The 16,362-nt window shown below is 66.0% G+C and overlaps 1 protein-coding gene across 1 annotated transcript; it reads right to left on the bottom strand.

The window, feature by feature from the left end:
• Positions 1-2,571: 2,571 nt before the first annotated feature.
• PRR29 (proline rich 29) lies at positions 2,572-13,766 on the bottom strand. Its single transcript, XM_068167180.1, has 6 exons — positions 13,689-13,766; positions 10,597-10,714; positions 6,534-6,649; positions 3,383-3,561; positions 2,800-2,864; positions 2,572-2,661 (listed from the first exon to the last, which is right to left on the bottom strand). The coding sequence occupies exons 1-6, from the start codon at positions 13,764-13,766 to the stop codon at positions 2,630-2,632; spliced, it is 588 nt and encodes a 195-aa protein (XP_068023281.1). The 3' UTR covers positions 2,572-2,629.
• Between the last annotated feature and the right edge of the window lie 2,596 nt (positions 13,767-16,362).

Raw genomic sequence — 16,362 nt, 5'->3', positions numbered from 1 at the left:
CTCCCAGGCCCCCGACGGTGCTCCCAAGCCCCCTGCTGGTGCTCCCGAGCCCCCGATGGTGCTCCCCAGCGCCCGATGGTGCTCCCAGGCCCCCGACGGTGCTCCCAAGCCCCCTGCTGGTGCTCCCGAGCCCCCGATGGTGCTCCCCAGCCCCCGATGGTGCTCCCCAGCCCCCGATGGTGCTCCCGGCCCCGGGTGGTGCTCGTAGCTGGAGCTGTGCCTTCTTGCCTCAGCCCAGCAGCACCCTTCCTTTGCTCCACGTTGTGGAGCAGCTTCTCCAGCTTCAGCAGGAACCAGGCTGGGCAGAAGCTGTGCCTGTGCCAAAGCAGAGCCGAGTGCCAGGCTGGAGGAGGAGCCTCCTTTCCACAGGGGTTCCAGCAGAGACACAGGAGAGGAACGGAGCCAGAGACTCACAGAATGGCTCAGGGTGGAAGGGAGCTCAGAGCTCACCCCCTCCAACCTCCCCATCAGGGGCAGGGACACTTCCTAAGCAGCCCAGGTTGCTCAAGGCCTTATCCAGCCTGACCCTGAACACCTCCAGGGAGAGGGCATCCCCAAAGGCACCTTCAAGGAGACTCCAGCTTCCAGAGCCTTCCAGCTCCAGTGCCAGCTTACAACTTCCCTGCCCCCAGACCCAAATCCCAGGAGGAGCAACCCATGTGCCCTGCAGCCCTGGCAGCCCCCTGCCCAGTGGGGGCACAAGGAGGGGGAGTTAAGCTGCAGCTGCCTGGGCACCAGCTCCCTGCATGCTCTGAGCTCCCCAGCACAACCAGCCCTGAAACCTCCTGCCAGGAGCTCTGCTCCTTGAGGCAAAGCCTCCTGACAACGGGGGTGGTACCCCACCCTGGGGGCAGGGCTGGGCTGCCCCCCTTAAGTGGGGCTGTGGTGGCAGCAGAGGCAAGGAGCAGCTTCCAGCACCCAAAATGCCTCTGCCAGCCCACTTCCCCCTCCTGCCTGGGGAGCAAGAGAGGGCACTGCACCCTGGGCACCACCATGACCACCTCCTTCCCAGGCTGCTGCCCCAACCTCATCCTCACCAGGGCCAGATCCAGCCCAGACAGGAGCATCCCCCAGCACCCTCCTGCCTCACCCCAGCACCTCCCTGCCTCACCCCAGCACCGCCCTGCCCTGCCCCAGCACCTTCCTGCCTCACCCCAGCACCTCCCTGCCCTGCCCCAGCACCGCCCTGCCCTGCCCCAGCACCTCCCTGCCTCACCCCAGCACCTCCCTGCCTCATCCCAGCACCTCCCTGCCTCTCCCCAGCACCTCCCTGCCTCACCCCAGCACCTCCCTGCCTCATCCCAGCACCACCCTGCCTCACCCCAGCACCTCCCTGCCCTGTCCCAGCACCTCCCTGCCTCGCCCCAGCACCTCCCTGCCTCATCCCAGCACCTCCCTGCCTCACCCCAGCACCTCCCTGCCTCACCCCAGCACCTCCCTGCCTCATCCCAGCACCACCCTGCCTCACCCCAGCACCTCCCTGCCTCATCCCAGCACCGCCCTGCCCTGCCCCAGCACCTCCCTGCCTCACCCCAGCACCTCCCTGCCCTGCCCCAGCACCTCCCTGCCTCACCCCAGCACCTCCCTGCCTCACCCCAGCACCTCCCTGCCCTGCCCCAGCACCTCCCTGCCTCATCCCAGCACCTCCCTGCCTCACCCCAGCACCTCCCTGCCTCACCCCAGCACCTCCCTGCCCTGTCCCAGCACCTCCCTGCCTCACCCCAGCACCCTCCTGCCTCACCCCAGCACCTCCCTGCCTCACCCCAGCTCCTCCTTCCCTCACCCCAGCTCCTCCTTCCCTCACCCCAGCACCCTCCTGCCTCTCCCCAGCACCCTCCTGCCTCTCCCCAGCACCTCCCTGCCTCACCCCAGCTCCTCCTTCCCTCACCCCAGCACCTCCCTGCCTCACCCCAGCTCCTCCTTCCCTCACCCCAGCTCCTCCTTCCCTCACCCCAGCTCCTTCCTGCCCTGCCCCAGCACCTCCCTGCCCTGCCCCAGCACCTCCCTGCCCTGCCCCAGCTCCTCCTTCCCTCACCCCAGCTCCTCCTTCCCTCACCCCAGCACCTTCCCTGCCTTGACCCCAGCCCCCCCAACCCTCCCCCAGCTTGCAGGGGGCCCTGCCCCCCTGGCAGGAAGCCAGGAGCCCGGCTAATTAGCGCTGCTTAATTAAGGACAGCAGGGCCCCTGACAAAGCAAACGAATGACCCATCAGCAGCGCTGCCTGGGAGGGCTGCAAGGGGACTTGCAAGGAGCTCAGCACCCCCCGGGCTGGCATCTGCTCATCGGGTCCCCTCCCACCCCCTCACCCCCCTCCCCTTTGGAGGCGGTGGGGGGAGGGGGGGACAAGGTACAGCTTGTGCTGCTCTGCTGGAGAGCCATCTGCAGAGCATGGAGAGCCTCTTCCTTCTGTGGAGGGAGGGTCTCATGGTGGCATCTGGGCATCCAGAGCTGGTTTTGAGGGCGGGGGGTGGGGGTGGCCGGTGGGGGAGGAAGTCAAAGTGCCCAGCAAAATGCACTTTGCTGGGCACTTTGACTTCCTCCCCCACCAGCCACCCCCCCTAAATCATCTCTGAGGAGCATGCCCAGCAGCTGCAGGGGCTGGCACGGGCAGGAGAAGCCACCCTGGAGCTCAGAGCATCTCCTCCAGCACGTCGTAGTACTCTGGGTGGGGGGGAGAGAAAGCAAAGCAGAGGTCCTGCAAGGTGTCCCTGGTGGCTGGAGGCAGTGGGAAGAGCTCAGCCTGAGGGCAAGGTGCCCCCCTTGGAAGGGCAGGGGGAGGGGCATGGCCTCACCTGAGGCCGGGGGGGGTGCTGGGTCCCACGGTGCCCGTGGCGCTGGGGGGCGGAGGAGGGGGCACGGCCCGGCTGGAGAGGGGCAAGGGCAGGGGTGAGTGGCAGGGCTGGCATCCTGCCCTGTGCCCCAGCGCCAGGGGGCGTGCAGGCAGCCCTGCAAGCTGGGTGCCACAGTCCTGAGATGACTCAGGCAGGGAAAGGCCTCTGGGGTCGCCCAGCCCCAAGCCCTCCGGGGCAGCCGAAGCACGGCCCCGGGGTGCCGCAGGCTCCCTGAGCGCCTCCAGGGCTGGGGGACTCCACCACCTCCCTGGGCAGCCTGTGCCAGCCCCCCTGACCGCTCTTGCTCCTCGTGTCCAACCCAACCCTCCCCTCCTGGGGCAGCCTGAGGCCATTTGGCCATCACTTGATCCCTGGGAGCAGAGCCCAACCCCCAGCTGGCTCCAACCTTTCAGGGAGCTGCAGAGAGCAAGGAGGTCTCCCCTCAGCCTCCTCTTCTCCAGGCTGAACACCCCCAGGGTCCCTCTGCTGCTCCTCCCCAGCCCTGCTCTCCAGACCCTTCCTCTCCCCCCTTTCAGCAGCTCCTTACTCACAGCTGCCCCTCCTCAGCTGCTGGCTCTGTGTCCAGGTACCGCACAGCTGCTGCTCTCTGCCCCCCTGCTGGCACCAGCCAGGCCAGGCCAGGAGCAGGCCCGGGGCAGGGGATGTAGTGATGGTGGAAAACCACAGCCTCCTCCTCCTCCTCCTGGCTCTGCACAGGCACAGCCATCGCCTGCAGGGAGCAACAAAGGGCAGGGCTGTGCCAGGGCCCCTGTTGGCAGCCACCTCCCCGGGGCACTGCTGCCCAGAGCACCAATGAGGCAGTTCCCGAGGAGCCACCCCCCCCCCCCCCGGCTGTAGTGCCACCAGCAATGCCTGGCACTCCCAGGGCCCTGCTGGGTGGGCTCCATCCCACACAGAGCCCCCCCACGTTCAGCCAGGGTGGGAACCCAGCTGCTGGGCACATGGGGAGGTGGCAGTGCCACAGATGGGATCTCCAAGTGCTGCTGGGGGGAGCCCCTGTGAGCAAGCTGCAGAGATGCAGTGAGCAGGGACCAGCCTTGGCCAGCCTGATGAAGTGCTGGGCACTGGGTGCTGGGCTGGGCACTGGGTGCTGGGCTGCAGTGCCACTGGATCTCCCAGGCTCTGGCTGGGGGGGCTCAAACCCAGCTGCTGGGGACATGGGGAGGTGGCAGTGCCACGGATGGGACCTCCAAGTGCTGCTGGGGGGAGCCCCTGTGAGCAAGCTGCAGAGATGCAGTGAGCAGGGACCAGCCTTGGCCAGCCTGGTGAAGTGGTTGGCACTGGGTGCTGGGCTGCAGTGCCACTGCATCTCCCAGGATCTGGCTGGGGAGGCTCAAACCCAGCTGCTGGGGACATGGGGAAGTGACAGTGCCATGGATGGGATCTCAAAATGCTGCTGGGAGGAGCCCCTATGAGCCTGCTGCAGAGAGGCAGTGAGCAGGGACCAGCCTCAGCCAGCCTGGTGAAGTGCTGGGCACTGGGTGCTGGGCTGCAGTGCCACTGGATCTCCCAGGATCTGGCTGGGGAGGCTCAAATCCAGCTGCTGGGGACATGGGGAGGTGGCAGTGCCACGGATGGGACCTCCAAGTGCTGCTGGGGGCAGCCCCTGTGAGCCTGCTGCAGACAGGCAGTGAGCAGGGTCCAGCCTCAGCAGCCAGCCTGGTGAAGTGCTGGGCACTGGGTGGGCAGCACAGGAGGGTGCATGCCTGGAGACCCCCAGCTGGCAGCTGCCCACAGCCCAGCTCCTGCCCCCACCAAGAGAGCAGCAATGGTGCCTCCAGATGTGGGAGGTGAGTTTGGTTGAGGATGAGGTTTAACTGAGACCCCTGGCAGTGCCACCCTGGCAGTGCCACCCTGCCCAAGGGGCAGAGCTCAGCCCAGAGCTGCAGCTGGCAGGGAGGGTCCTGCCTCTTCTCAGCTGGGTAAATCCCTCCCCAGGCAGCCTGGCTGTGCCCTGTGCTGGTGGAAGTGGGGAATCAAAGAGCCCCAAAACTCCCAGGGGATGCAGAGCCTGGGCTGTGCCCACCCTGCTTCTGTGCCCACCCTGCTTCTGTGCCCACCCTGCTTCTGTGCCCACCCAGCTGCTGTGCCCAGAAGGGTCCCACCGAGCTGGCACATAGAGTGACCTGGCTGGAAAGGATCATCAGGTCCAGACCCAAACATCTCCCTGGGCACATGCTGTTGGAGCATGGCCCTGAGCTCCTCATCCAAACAGCTCTGAAGCTGTGCCCAGTTCTGGGCTCCTCAGGTTAGGAAAGAGGTTGAGCTGCTGGAAGGTGTCCAGAGAAGGGCAAGAAAGCTGGGGAGGGGTCTGGAGCACAGCCCTGGGAGGAGAGGCTGAGGGAGCTGGGGTTGCTTAGCCTGCAGAAGAGGAGGCTCAGGGGAGACCTTCTTGCTCTCTGCAACTCCCTGCAGGGAGGTTGGAGCCAGGTGGGGGTTGGGCTCTTCTGCCAGGCAAGCAGCAGCAGAACAAGAGGACACAGTCTCAAGCTGTGGCAGGGGAGGTTTAGGCTGGAGGTGAGGAAGAAAATTCTTCCCAGCAAGAGAGATTGGCCACTGGGATGTGCTGCCCAGGGAGGTGGTGGAGTCCCCATCCCTGGAGGTGTTTAGGAAGAGCCTGGATGAGGCCCTTGGAGCCATGGTTGAGTTGATCAGATGGTGCTGGGTGATAGGTTGGACTGGATGAGCTCAAAGGTCTCTTTCAACCTGGTTAATCCTCCTCTCCTCTCCTCTCCTCTCCTCTCCTCTCCTCTCCTCTCCTCTCCTCTCCTCTCCTCTCCTCTCCTCTCCTCTCCTCTCCTCTCCTCTCCTCTCCTCTCCTCTCCTCTCCTCTCCTCTCCTCTCCTCTCCTCTCCTCTCCTCTCCTCTCCTCTCCTCTCCTCTCCTCTCCTCTCCTCGAATCTCCTCTCCTCTCCTCGAATCTCCTCTCCTCTCCTCTCCTCGAATCTCCTCTCCTCTCCTCTCCTCGAATCTCCTCTCCTCTCCTCTCCTCGAATCTCCTCTCCTCTCCTCTCCTCGAATCTCCTCTCCTCGAATCTCCTCTCCTCGAATCTCCTCTCCTCGAATCTCCTCGAATCTCCTCTCCTCCCATGGGGACTCCACCACTGCCCTGGGCAGCCTGGGCCAGGCTCTGACAACCCTTTAGGGGAAGAAATTGTTCCTCATGGCCAACCTAAGCCCTCCCTGGGGCAACTTGAGTCTGTTTCCTCTTGTCCTGTCACTTGGTCCTGGTAGCCAGAGCCCAACCCTCACCTCCCTCCAACCTGCTTCCAGGGAGCTGTAGAGAGCAAGGAGGTCTCCCTCAGCCTCCTCTTCTCCAGGCTGAGCACCCCCAGCTAGAGAATCAGAGTCACAGAATGCTCTGGGTTGGAAGGGACCTCCCAAGGCCCATCCTGTCCATCCCCCTCTGCAGTCAGCAGGGACATCCTCAGCTGCATCAGGCTGCACCTTGAATGCCTCCAGGGATGGGGCCACAACCACCCCCCTGGGCAGCCTCTGCTCCCTCAGCTGCTGCTCACAGGACCTGTGCTCAGGACCCCCTAGCAGCCTCATTGCCCTTCTCTGGACACTCTCCAGCCCCTCAAAATCCCCACTCCCCTGAGCAGCCCTGGAAAGGTTCCTTTGCCCCCCTCCTGTGGGCTCCTGTGGTCCCTGTGTCCATCCCTTGTCCCTGAGCCTCACCTGGGCAGCGGCTGGGGCTGGCCCAAGCCCGCAGGAGGTCAGGGCAGCCAGGGCCAGGCTGTTCATCACCACCTGGTGCAGCTGGGAGCTCTGAATCATCATCAGCTCCAGCAGATCTGCCAGGGAGTGAGGGGCTCTGTGTCACAGAGGGGGCAGAGCAAGGGCAGGAGAACCACAGAATGGGTTGGGCTGGAAGTGGCCTTCAGGGTCACCCAGTTCCAGCCCCCTGCCAGGGGGGATCATGGAATGGTTGGGACTGGAAGGGACCTCAGGGATCATCCAGCTCCAGCCCCCTGCCATGGGCAGGGACACCTCATTCAGGTTCCTCAGCTGCTTCTCCTCCTGCCTGGCACTTGGTGCCCTGCCCAGCCCAGCTGCTGGCAGGGACATTGCTCTCACTTGCAGAAGTCAAACTCTCTGCATGGCAGATCCTGGCCAGCCTGGAACCCTCCAGCCCCAGCTGGAGCAGAGCCTGGCTGCACAGTGGGCTGGGGCTGGGGCTGGTGGTGCCTGGCTGAGGGGATGGGCTTGGCCTGGGGCACATCTCTGCAGTGGGGCAGCACAGGCAGGGACAGGCAGAGGTGTGAGCTCCATCCCATCTCCCCTGAGAGCAGGAGGCTGTGCCCTGCCATCCCCAGCAGCCTCCTGCTTCCTGTGAGGCTGTGTGGAAGGAAACAGTCTGGGACTCCTGGAATGGGTTGGGTTGGGAGGGACCTCAAAGCTCAAAGCCCCTCCAGGCCTCACCCAACACAGCTGTGAACACTTCCAGGCTTGGAGCCTCCATAACTTCTCTGAGCAACCTCTTCCAGAGCCTCACCTCCCTCATGGGCAAGCATGTCTTCCTAATGCCTCATCTAAACCCAGCTTCCTCCAGTCTGAAGCTACCTCCCCTGGGAGCAGGAGGCTGTGCCCTGCCATCCCCAGCAGCCTCCTGCTTCCTGTGAGGCTGTGAGGAAGGAAGCAGTCTGGGACCCCTGGAATGGGTTGGGTTGGGAGGGACCTCAAAGCTCATCCAGCTCCAACCCCCTGCCATGCCCAGGGACACCTCCCCCCAGCCCAGCTTGCTCAAGGCCTCATCCAGCCTGGTGTTAAACACTTCCAGGGCTGGCCTGAGCTCTGGGATGGGATGGTTACCAGGGCTTGTCCCTGTGCCCAAGCACAGTAGGGGCTCAGGCAGGCTGCCCTCTCCCCAGTGTGGGAGGCCCATGTGGCATCTAAAAATGCTCCTGCTTGGCTAAAGCTCTGCAGTGGGCACATTTCAGCCTTTTCTTCTTCACCAGTGTGAGGAAACAGCTGCTCTGGCTTGCTGGAGGCTGCTCACAAAAGGGGATTCGTGGGGCTGGAGGCATCAGACTTTCCACCCATGTGGAGGAGAATGGCTCTGCCCCTGGCAGCGCTCAGCAGCTTGGCAAAGCCTCTGCCTTGGCAGAGCTGATGTCCTGGGGGTGTCAGCACAGGGAGGGCACAGCAGGGGCAGCCCTGCTCTGCTCCACACCACACAGGAGGCAGCTCAGAGTCACAGAAGGCATCAGGCTGGAAGGGACCCTCCTGTGCAGCCCCCCTGCCCTCAGCAGGGACAGCTCCAACCAGAGCAGGCTGCTCAGGGCCACAGCAAGGCTGAGCTTGAATGTCTCCAGGGATGGAGCCTCCACCACCTCCCTGGGCAGCCTGTGCCAGGCTCTCCCCAGCCTCCCTGTGCAGAGCTTCCTCCTGATGGCCAACCCTAACCTCCCCTGCTTCAGTTTCCAACCATTGCCTCTGGTCCTATCCCCACAGCCCCTTCTGAACAGTCCCTCCCCACCCTGCCTGTGGGTCCCCTGCAGATCCTGAACCCCCATGAGGAGGCAGGAGCTGGGGCTGGGCCGTGGGGGCTGATCCCACCTCCACTGCCAGGAGCTGGGGCCAGGGGAGGAGCACAGCACCACAGACTGCTTGGGGTGGGAAGGGACCTTCCAAGGTCACCTGCTCCAACCCTCTGCAGTCTGCAGGGACCTCTTTAGAGCAAGGATGCTCAGTGCCTCTGCAGCCCCTGCCTGGCTCCACATGAGGAGCTGGGACCCAAGGGGCTGTGCAGGCAGCAGCCAGCTCCCCACTGCCCTGGGCTGGGTGCCCAAGCTGCAGGCTGGCTGCTGAGGGCACCTCAGAGCATCCCCAGTGGCTGCAGGCACCGAGTCCTCCTGCCAAACGCCTGCAAACCTGCTGGGGGTGGCATCCCAGGGGCCTCTCAGATCCCACTGGCTTTGGGCAGGGGGGGCTGTGAGCCCCTGCTAGCTGCAGCCTGGCTACCAGAGGCTTTGGGCACCCCTGTGCCCCACGGGGCACATCCCCAAAGCCTTTGATGGCTGCAGGGACTGCACTGGGGTGGAGGGGACCCTCCAAGGGCATCTTGGCCAAACCCCCCTGCAGGCAGCAGGGACAGCTCCAGCTAGAGCAGGCTGCCCAGGGCCAGAGCAAGGCTGAGGGATGGGCTCCCAGGCCAGCTCCGGGGGGGGAGCATTTGGGGCTGGGTTTGGGAGTCCAACCCTCTCTCCTCTCCACAATCTCCTTTCCTGGGGGTGCAGGGAGCTGGGAGCTGCTCAGGGCTGGGAGGAGAGAGGAGGAGGGATGGAGCCAGCAGCCAGGCACTGAACAGGGAGGAGCAACCACACAAAGTGCTGGCAGCAAGGAAGGGATCCCACCCATGCTGCTGGAACAGCAGCCAGCCCCCAGGGCAGGGCTGTGAGGGGCTGGGCTGGGGGGCTCCAGCTGCTCTCCACCCCAGCTCCCAGAGGCAGAAAGCTGCTTTCAAAGGCAGCTCCATGTAGAGAAGGCATCAGCTTGGAAGGGACCCCAAAGATCCTCCAGCTCCCACCCCCCAGCCCAGCTTGCTCAGGGCCTCATCCAACCTGGCCTTGAACCCTTCCAGGCAGGAGGCAGCCACAGCCTCCCTGGGCAGCCTGTGCCAGAGGCTCCCCAGCCTCACTGCAAAGAATTCCTTCCTCATCTCCACTCTCAGTCTCTCCTCTCCCAGCTCAAAGCCATTGTTCCTCAGCCTGGCACTCCCAGCCCTTCTCCAAAGTCCCTCCCCAGCTCTCCTGGAGCCCTTCAGGTCCTGGAAGGCTGCTCTGAGGTCTGCCTGGAGCCTTCTCTTCTCCAGCCCCAACTCTCTCAGCCTGTCCCCACAGGGGAGGTTCTGAGCATCTTTGTGGCCTCCTCTGGACCCTCCCCAGCAGCTCCAGGTCCTTCCTTTTTTCCATCTCACAGAATCATCAAGGTTGGAAGAGACCTCAAAGCTCATCAAGTCCAAGCTGTCCCCACAGACCTCCTGACTAGACCATGGCTCCAAGTGCCACATCCAATCCCCCCTTGAACACCTCCAGGGATGGTGACTCCACCACCTCCCTGGGCAGCACATCCCAGTGGCCAACCTCTCTTGCTGGGAAGAACTTTCTCCTCACCTCCAGCCTAAACCTCCCCTGGCACAGCTTGAGACTGTGTCCTCTTGTTCTGGTGCTGCTTGCCTGGCAGAAGAGCCCAACCCCCATCTGGCTCCAACCTCCCTGCAGGGAGTTGCAGAGAGCAAGAAGGTCTCCCCTGAGCCTCCTCTTCTGCAGGCTAAGCAACCCCAGCTCCCTCAGCCTCTCCTCCCAGGGCTGTGCTCCAGACCCCTCCCCAGCCTCCTTGCTCCTTTCCCCACTGCCCCAACTCTGCGCATCTTTGCTCATGGCCCCTGGGGCTGGCACCTGGCCCACTCTGCTCCCACCTAACCCTGCCAGGGAGCCCTGGGGACGCCCCCTGCACCCCCAGGAAAGGAGATATGGGAGAAGAGAGAGAGTTGGACTTCCAAAGCCAGCCCAAAGCAGCTCCCTGGGAGCATCCTGGGGTGGCCAAGCCAGCCCGGGCTCAAAGGTTGGCAAAAGCACCACAAAAGAGATCCTGGGGGACAAAGCAGCAGGGGAGGCACAGGGGGGCAGCCTGGGGAGGGTGGGCACAGACACCCCCCCGGCTCCCTCCCCCTGAAAAGGCTGGAAAAGGAGCAGGGGATGGAGCCGAGGGTTGGCCTCTGCCCTGGGACCTGACTCACCTCCCCGGAGGGGCGAGGGGCCGGCGGGGGGCGGCAGGGCCCCGGGCAGCTGCTGGAGGAGGACCACCGGCTGCGGGGTCACCGGGACAGCGCCGTGGGGACACCGCTGGCACCGCGGCTGAAAGGCAGGAGGGGAAGCAAAGCCCCTGGGGGCTCCCACTCCAGTGTCCTGGTGGTGTGGGGCAGGGAGAGGGGGCAGGAGCTGGGGGCAGGGAGGAGAGGAGCTGGGGGCAGGGAGGAGAGGAGCTGGGGGCAGGGAGGAGAGGAGCTGGGGGCAGAGAGGAGATGGGAGAGGAGCTGGGGGCAGAGAGGAGAGGAGCTGGGGGCAGGGAGGAGAGGAGCTGGGGGCAGGGAGGAGAGGGGGCAGGAGCTGGGGGCAGAGAGGACAGGGGGCAGGAGCTGGGGGCAGGGAGGAGAGGGGAGAGGAGCTGGGGGCAGGGAGGAGAGGGGGCAGGAGCTGGGGGCAGGGAGGAGAGGGGGAGAGGAGCTGGGGGCAGGGAGGAGAGGAGCTGGGGGCAGGGAGGAGAGGAGCTGGGGGCAGGGAGGAGAGGGGGCAGGAGCTGGGGGCAGAGAGGACAGGGGGCAGGAGCTGGGGGCAGGGAGGAGAGGGGAGAGGAGCTGGGGGCAGAGAGGAGAGGGGAGAGGAGCTGGGGGCAGGGAGGAGAGGGGAGAGGAGCTGGGGGCAGGGAGGAGAGGGGGCAGGAGCTGGGGGCAGGGAGGAGAGGGGGCAGGAGCTGGGGGCAGAGAGGACAGGGGGCAGGAGCTGGGGGCAGGGAGGAGAGGGGAGAGGAGCTGGGGGCAGGGAGGAGAGGGGGCAGGAGCTGGGGGCAGGGAGGAGAGGGGAGAGGAGCTGGGGGCAGGGAGGAGAGGAGCTGGGGGCAGGGAGGAGAGGAGCTGGGGGCAGGGAGGAGAGGGGGCAGGAGCTGGGGGCAGAGAGGACAGGGGGCAGGAGCTGGGGGCAGGGAGGAGAGGGGAGAGGAGCAGGGGGCAGGGAGGAGAGGGGGCAGGAGCTGGGGGCAGGGAGGAGAGGGGGAGAGGAGCTGGGGGCAGGGAGGAGAGGGGGCAGGAGCTGGGGCAGGGAGGAGAGGGGAGAGGAGCTGGGGGCAGGGAGGAGAGGGGAGAGGAGCTGGGGGCAGGGAGGAGAGGAGCTGGGGGCAGGGAGGAGATGGGAGAGGAGACAGGGGTAGGGAGGAGAGGAGCTGGGGGCAGGGAGGAGAGGGGAGAGGAGCTGGGGGCAGAGAGGAAAGGGGACAGGAGCTGGGGGCAGAGAGGAGAGGGGGCAGGAGCTGGGGCAGGGAGGAGAGGGGGCAGGAGCTGGGGGCAGGGAGGAGAGGGGAGAGGAGCTGGGGGCAGGGAGGAGAGGGGAGAGGAGCTGGGGGCAGGGAGGAGAGGGGGCAGGAGCTGGGGGCAGGGAGGAGAGGAGCTGGGGGCAGGGAGGAGAGGAGCTGGGGGCAGGGAGGAGAGGGGGCAGGAGCTGGGGGCAGAGAGGACAGGGGGCAGGAGCTGGGGGCAGGGAGGAGATGGGAGAGGAGCAGGGGGCAGGGAGGAGAGGGGGCAGGAGCTGGGGGCAGGGAGGAGAGGGGAGAGGAGCTGGGGGCAGGGAGGAGAGGGGGCAGGAGCTGGGGCAGGGAGGAGAGGGGAGAGGAGCTGGGGGCAGGGAGGAGATGGGAGAGGAGACAGGGGTAGGGAGGAGAGGAGCTGGGGGCAGGGAGGAGAGGGGAGAGGAGCTGGGGGCAGAGAGGAAAGGGGACAGGAGCTGGGGGCAGAGAGGAGAGGGGGCAGGAGCTGGGGCAGGGAGGAGAGGGGGCAGGAGCTGGGGGCAGGGAGGAGAGGGGAGAGGAGCTGGGGGCAGGGAGGAGAGGGGGCAGGAGCTGGGGCAGGGAGGAGAGGGGGCAGGAGGTGGGGCAGAGAGGACAGGGGGCAGGAGCTGGGGCAGGGAGGAGAGGGGAGAGGAGCTGGGGGCAGGCAGGAGAGGGGGCAGGAGCTGGGGCAGAGAGGACAGGGGGCAGGAGCTGGGGCAGGGAGGAGAGGGGAGAGGAGCTGGGGGCAGGGAGGAGAGGGGAGAGGAGCTGGGGGCAGGCAGGAGAGGGGGCAGGAGCTGGGGCAGAGAGGACAGGGGAGAGGAGCTGGGGGCAGGGAGGAGAGGGGGCAGGAGCTGGGGGCAGGGAGGAGAGGGGGCAGGAGCTGGGGGTAGGGAGGAGAGGGGGGCAGGAGCTGGGGGCAGGCAGGAGAGGGGGCAGGAGCTGGGGGCAGAGAGGAGAGGAGCTGGGGGCAGAGAGGAGAGGAGCTGGGGGCAGAGAGGAGAGGAGCTGGGGACAGAGAGGAGAGGGGAGAGGAGCTGGGGGCAGAGAGGAGAGGGGGCAGGAGCTGGGGGCAGGGAGGAGATGGGAGAGGAGCTGGGGGCAGGGAGGAGAGGGGAGAGGAGACAGGGGGTAGGGAGGAGAGGAGCTAGGGGTAGGGAGGAGAGGAGCTGGGGGCAGGGAGGAGAGGAGCTGGGGGCAGGGAGGAGAGGGGAGAGGAGCTGGGGGCAGAGAGGAGAGGGGGCAGGAGCTGGGGGCAGGGAGGAGAGGGGGCAGGAGCTGGGGGCAGAGAGGAGAGGGGACAGGAGCTGGGGCAGGGAGGAGAGGAGCTGGGGGCAGGGAGGAGAGGGGAGAGGAGCTGGGGGCAGGGAGGAGAGGGGGCAGGAGCTGGGGGCAGGGAGGAGAGGAGCTAGGGGCAGGGAGGAGAGGGGGCAGGAGCTGGGGGCAGGGAGGAGAGGGGGCAGGAGCTGGGGGCAGATCGAGAGTGGCCCCGGGGGCAGCAGGGCTGAGGGCCTCAGGGCAGGGTGGGCTTGCACAGAGCTCTCTCTTTCCAGGGGTGCAGGCCTGGAGCAGGATGAATTGCACCCCTGGCAGGTCCCCACCTCTGGGGACATCTCCCTGTGCAGAAGTGCCCACCCCTGGGGCCCAGGCTCTGCAGAGAGCAGCGCTGCTGCCCCCAGACCTTTACCCCCAGCCCAGCTCCTCCTCCCCACCCCCATCCTGCCTCCCCCATCCAGCCCCGCTGAGCCCTGCCCGTCCCAGAGCCCTCCCGAGCTGCTCTCCGGGGCTTACCTCCCGTGGGGGGCGGCAGGGTCCTGCTGCGCTGCCCCTCCAGCCCCGCTGTGTGTCCCCCCTGGTGCCCGGCTCCATGGCAGGGGCAGGCAGCGGCGCCGGGCGAGCGGAGCCCGCACAGGGCTGGTTGCTGTGGCTGCTGCGGCTCAACAAACCCTCCCGGAAGCTTTGCCCGGCAGGGAAACCTTCCCGGGCTGCTTTCCCCCGTGGAGCATCCCCAGGGTAACCTCCCCACTGCGAAAGGCTGGGGGACAGGGGGGGGGTTGTGTCCCCTCCCCCAGCCCCCAAGGGCATTTCTGAGCCTGCAGATCCTCCTGCCCTGCAGGGGAGGCAGCTGGGGGCAGGGGGCTGCAGGGGAGGGAGCTGGGGGCAGGGGGCTGCAGGGGAAGGGGCAGGGGGCTGCAGGGGAGGCAGCTGGGGGCAGGGGGCTGCAGGGGAGGCAGCTGGGGGGCAGGGGGCTGCAGGGGAAGGAGCAGGGGGCTGCAGGGGAAGGAGCAGGGGGCAGGGGGCTGCAGGGGATGGAGCTGGGGGCAGGGGGCTGCAGGGGAAGGAGCAGGGGGCAGGGGGCTGCAGGGGAGGGAGCTGGGGGCAGGGGGCTGCAGGGGAAGGAGCAGGGGGCTGCAGGGGAGACAGCTGGGGGGCAGGGGGCTGCAGGGGAAGGAGCAGGGGGCTGCAGGGGAAGGAGCAGGGGGCTGCAGGGGAGGCAGCTGGGGGCAGGGGGCTGCAGGGGAAGGAGCAGGGGGCTGCAGGGGAAGGAGCAGGGGGCTGCAGGGGAGGCAGCTGGGGGCAGGGGGCTGCAGGGGAAGGAGCAGGGGGGCTGCAGGGGAGGCAGCTGGGGGCAGGGGGCTGCAGGGGAGGCAGCTGGGGGCTGCAGGGGAAGGAGCAGGGGGCTGCAGGGGAAGGAGCAGGGGGCTGCAGGGGAAGGAGCAGGGGGCTGCAGGGGAGGCAGCTGGGGGCAGGGGGCTGCAGTTTATCCAAGCCCTGCCACTGGTCCCATTTGCAGGACAGCTCTGGCCCCAGTGCTGGGGGCTGCCCAGCCCCAGTGGCTTAGCAGCAGTGGTAGCTCCAGGGGAGTGTTTTGGGCTTAATGATCTCACAGGTCTCCTCCAAGCTCAACAGCTGCATGGTTCTGTGATGCTGAGCTGGGGGATGCTGAGCTGAGGGATGCTGAGCTGGGGGATGCTGAGCTGGGGGATGCTGAGCTGAGGGATGCTGAGCTGGGGGATGCTGAGCTGGGGGATACTGAGCTGGGGGATACTGAGCTGGGGGATGCAGAGCTGGGGAGATGCTGAGCTGGGGGATGCTGAGCTGGGGGATGCTGAGCTGGGCGATGCAGAGCTGGGGAGATGCTGAGCTGGGGGATGCTGAGCTGGGGGATGCTGAGCTGGGGGATGCAGAGCTGGGGAGATGCTGAGCTGGGGGATGCTGAGCTGGGGGATGCTGAGCTGGGGGATGCAGAGCTGAGGGATGCTGAGCTGGGGAGGTGCTGAGCTGGGGGATGCTGAGCCTAGCCACAGCCAGCCCAGGGCAGAGCAAGGGTTGCTGAGCTGAGGGCTCAGAGAACCATGAAAGGCTTTGGGTTGGAAGGGACCTTAAAGCTCATCCAGCTCCAACCCCCTGCCAGGGGCAGGGACACCTCCCACCAGCCCAGCTTGCTCAAGGCCTCATCCAGCCTGGCCTGGAACACCTCCAGGCAGGGGACAGCCACAGCCTCCCTGGGCAGCCTGTGCCAGAGTCTCCCCAGCCTCACTCTGAACAATTCCTTCCTCATCTCCACTCTCAGCCTCCCCTCTCCCAGCCCAAAGCCATTGTCCCTCATCCTGGCACTACAAGTCCCTCCCCAGTGAGAGTTCCCTGCTACCTCCTGCCAGGATTTGGCAGCCAGGGGCTCTGGAGCATCCCAAGCTGGAGCTGATTCCATCTTTATCACCTTGGGGTTCTCCTTCCCCTTGCTGAGCCCTGGGGAACTGGCAGCAGCAGCAGAGGGGCTGCAGTTTGAGGGCTGTTAGCCTGTGTTGTCTTCAAGCTGCTGCCAGGTCACCTCCTCAGGAAGTGGGAACACAAATGCAGGGCTTGGACCTCTCCCATGGGAGAGGCTCACTCCTGCCACCACCTCCTTGATTGGCTCTTACTGAAAGGTCCTTTCAAGGGCTGGCAGAAAGCAGCTGGATGGGGCTGGGAGGCAACTGCAGCCTGTCCCTGGGGGCTGAGCTGTGCCACCTGCAGCTGGGCAGGGCTGGGGGTGGCAGAGCAAAGCCTCTGAGCTGCTTTGGGAGGGATCACTGCTCCCTTCTGACCCCAACCTTTCTGTGGCTCTCTGAGTCTGGGAGGGAGAGATTTGGGCACCAGACTGGGATGGGATCACACAATCACAGAATGGTTTGGCTGGGAAGGGGCCTTAAAGGTCGTCGAGTTCCAGCCCCCCTGCCATGGGGGATCATGGAATGGTTGGGGTTGGAAGGGACCTCAAGGCTCATCCAGTTCCAGCCCCCTGCCATGGGCAGGGACACCTCATTCAGGTTCCTCAGCTGCTTCTCCTCCTGCCTGGCACTTGGTGCCCTGCCCAGCCCAGCTGCTGGCAGGGACATTGCTCTCACTTGCAGAAGTCAAACTCTCTGCATGGCAGATCCTGGCCAGCCTGGGACCCTCCAGCCCCAGTTGGAGCAGAGCCTGG

The sequence above is a fragment of the Melanerpes formicivorus genome, unplaced genomic scaffold (assembly GCF_026170545.1).
Source record: "Melanerpes formicivorus ecotype bairdi unplaced genomic scaffold, bMelFor1.0.p_v2 SCAF_113, whole genome shotgun sequence".
Taxonomy (NCBI): domain Eukaryota; kingdom Metazoa; phylum Chordata; class Aves; order Piciformes; family Picidae; genus Melanerpes; species Melanerpes formicivorus.
This window is presented reverse-complemented; position numbering and strand designations above follow the sequence as displayed.

Bases quoted from the DNA above. Each gene is read 5' to 3' on its own strand.
- PRR29 (XM_068167180.1), bottom strand. From the start codon at position 13,766: ATGGAGCCGGGCACCAGGGGGGACACACAGCGGGGCTGGAGGGGCAGC. The intron at 2,865-3,382 runs GTGAGTAAGGAG...GCCCCTCTCCAG, and splicing joins GCAGCTGAGGAGGGGCAGCT to CCGGGCCGTGCCCCCTCCTC. The intron at 2,662-2,799 runs GCCTCAGGTGAG...CCCCCCACCCAG, and splicing joins GGGACCCAGCACCCCCCCCG to AGTACTACGACGTGCTGGAG.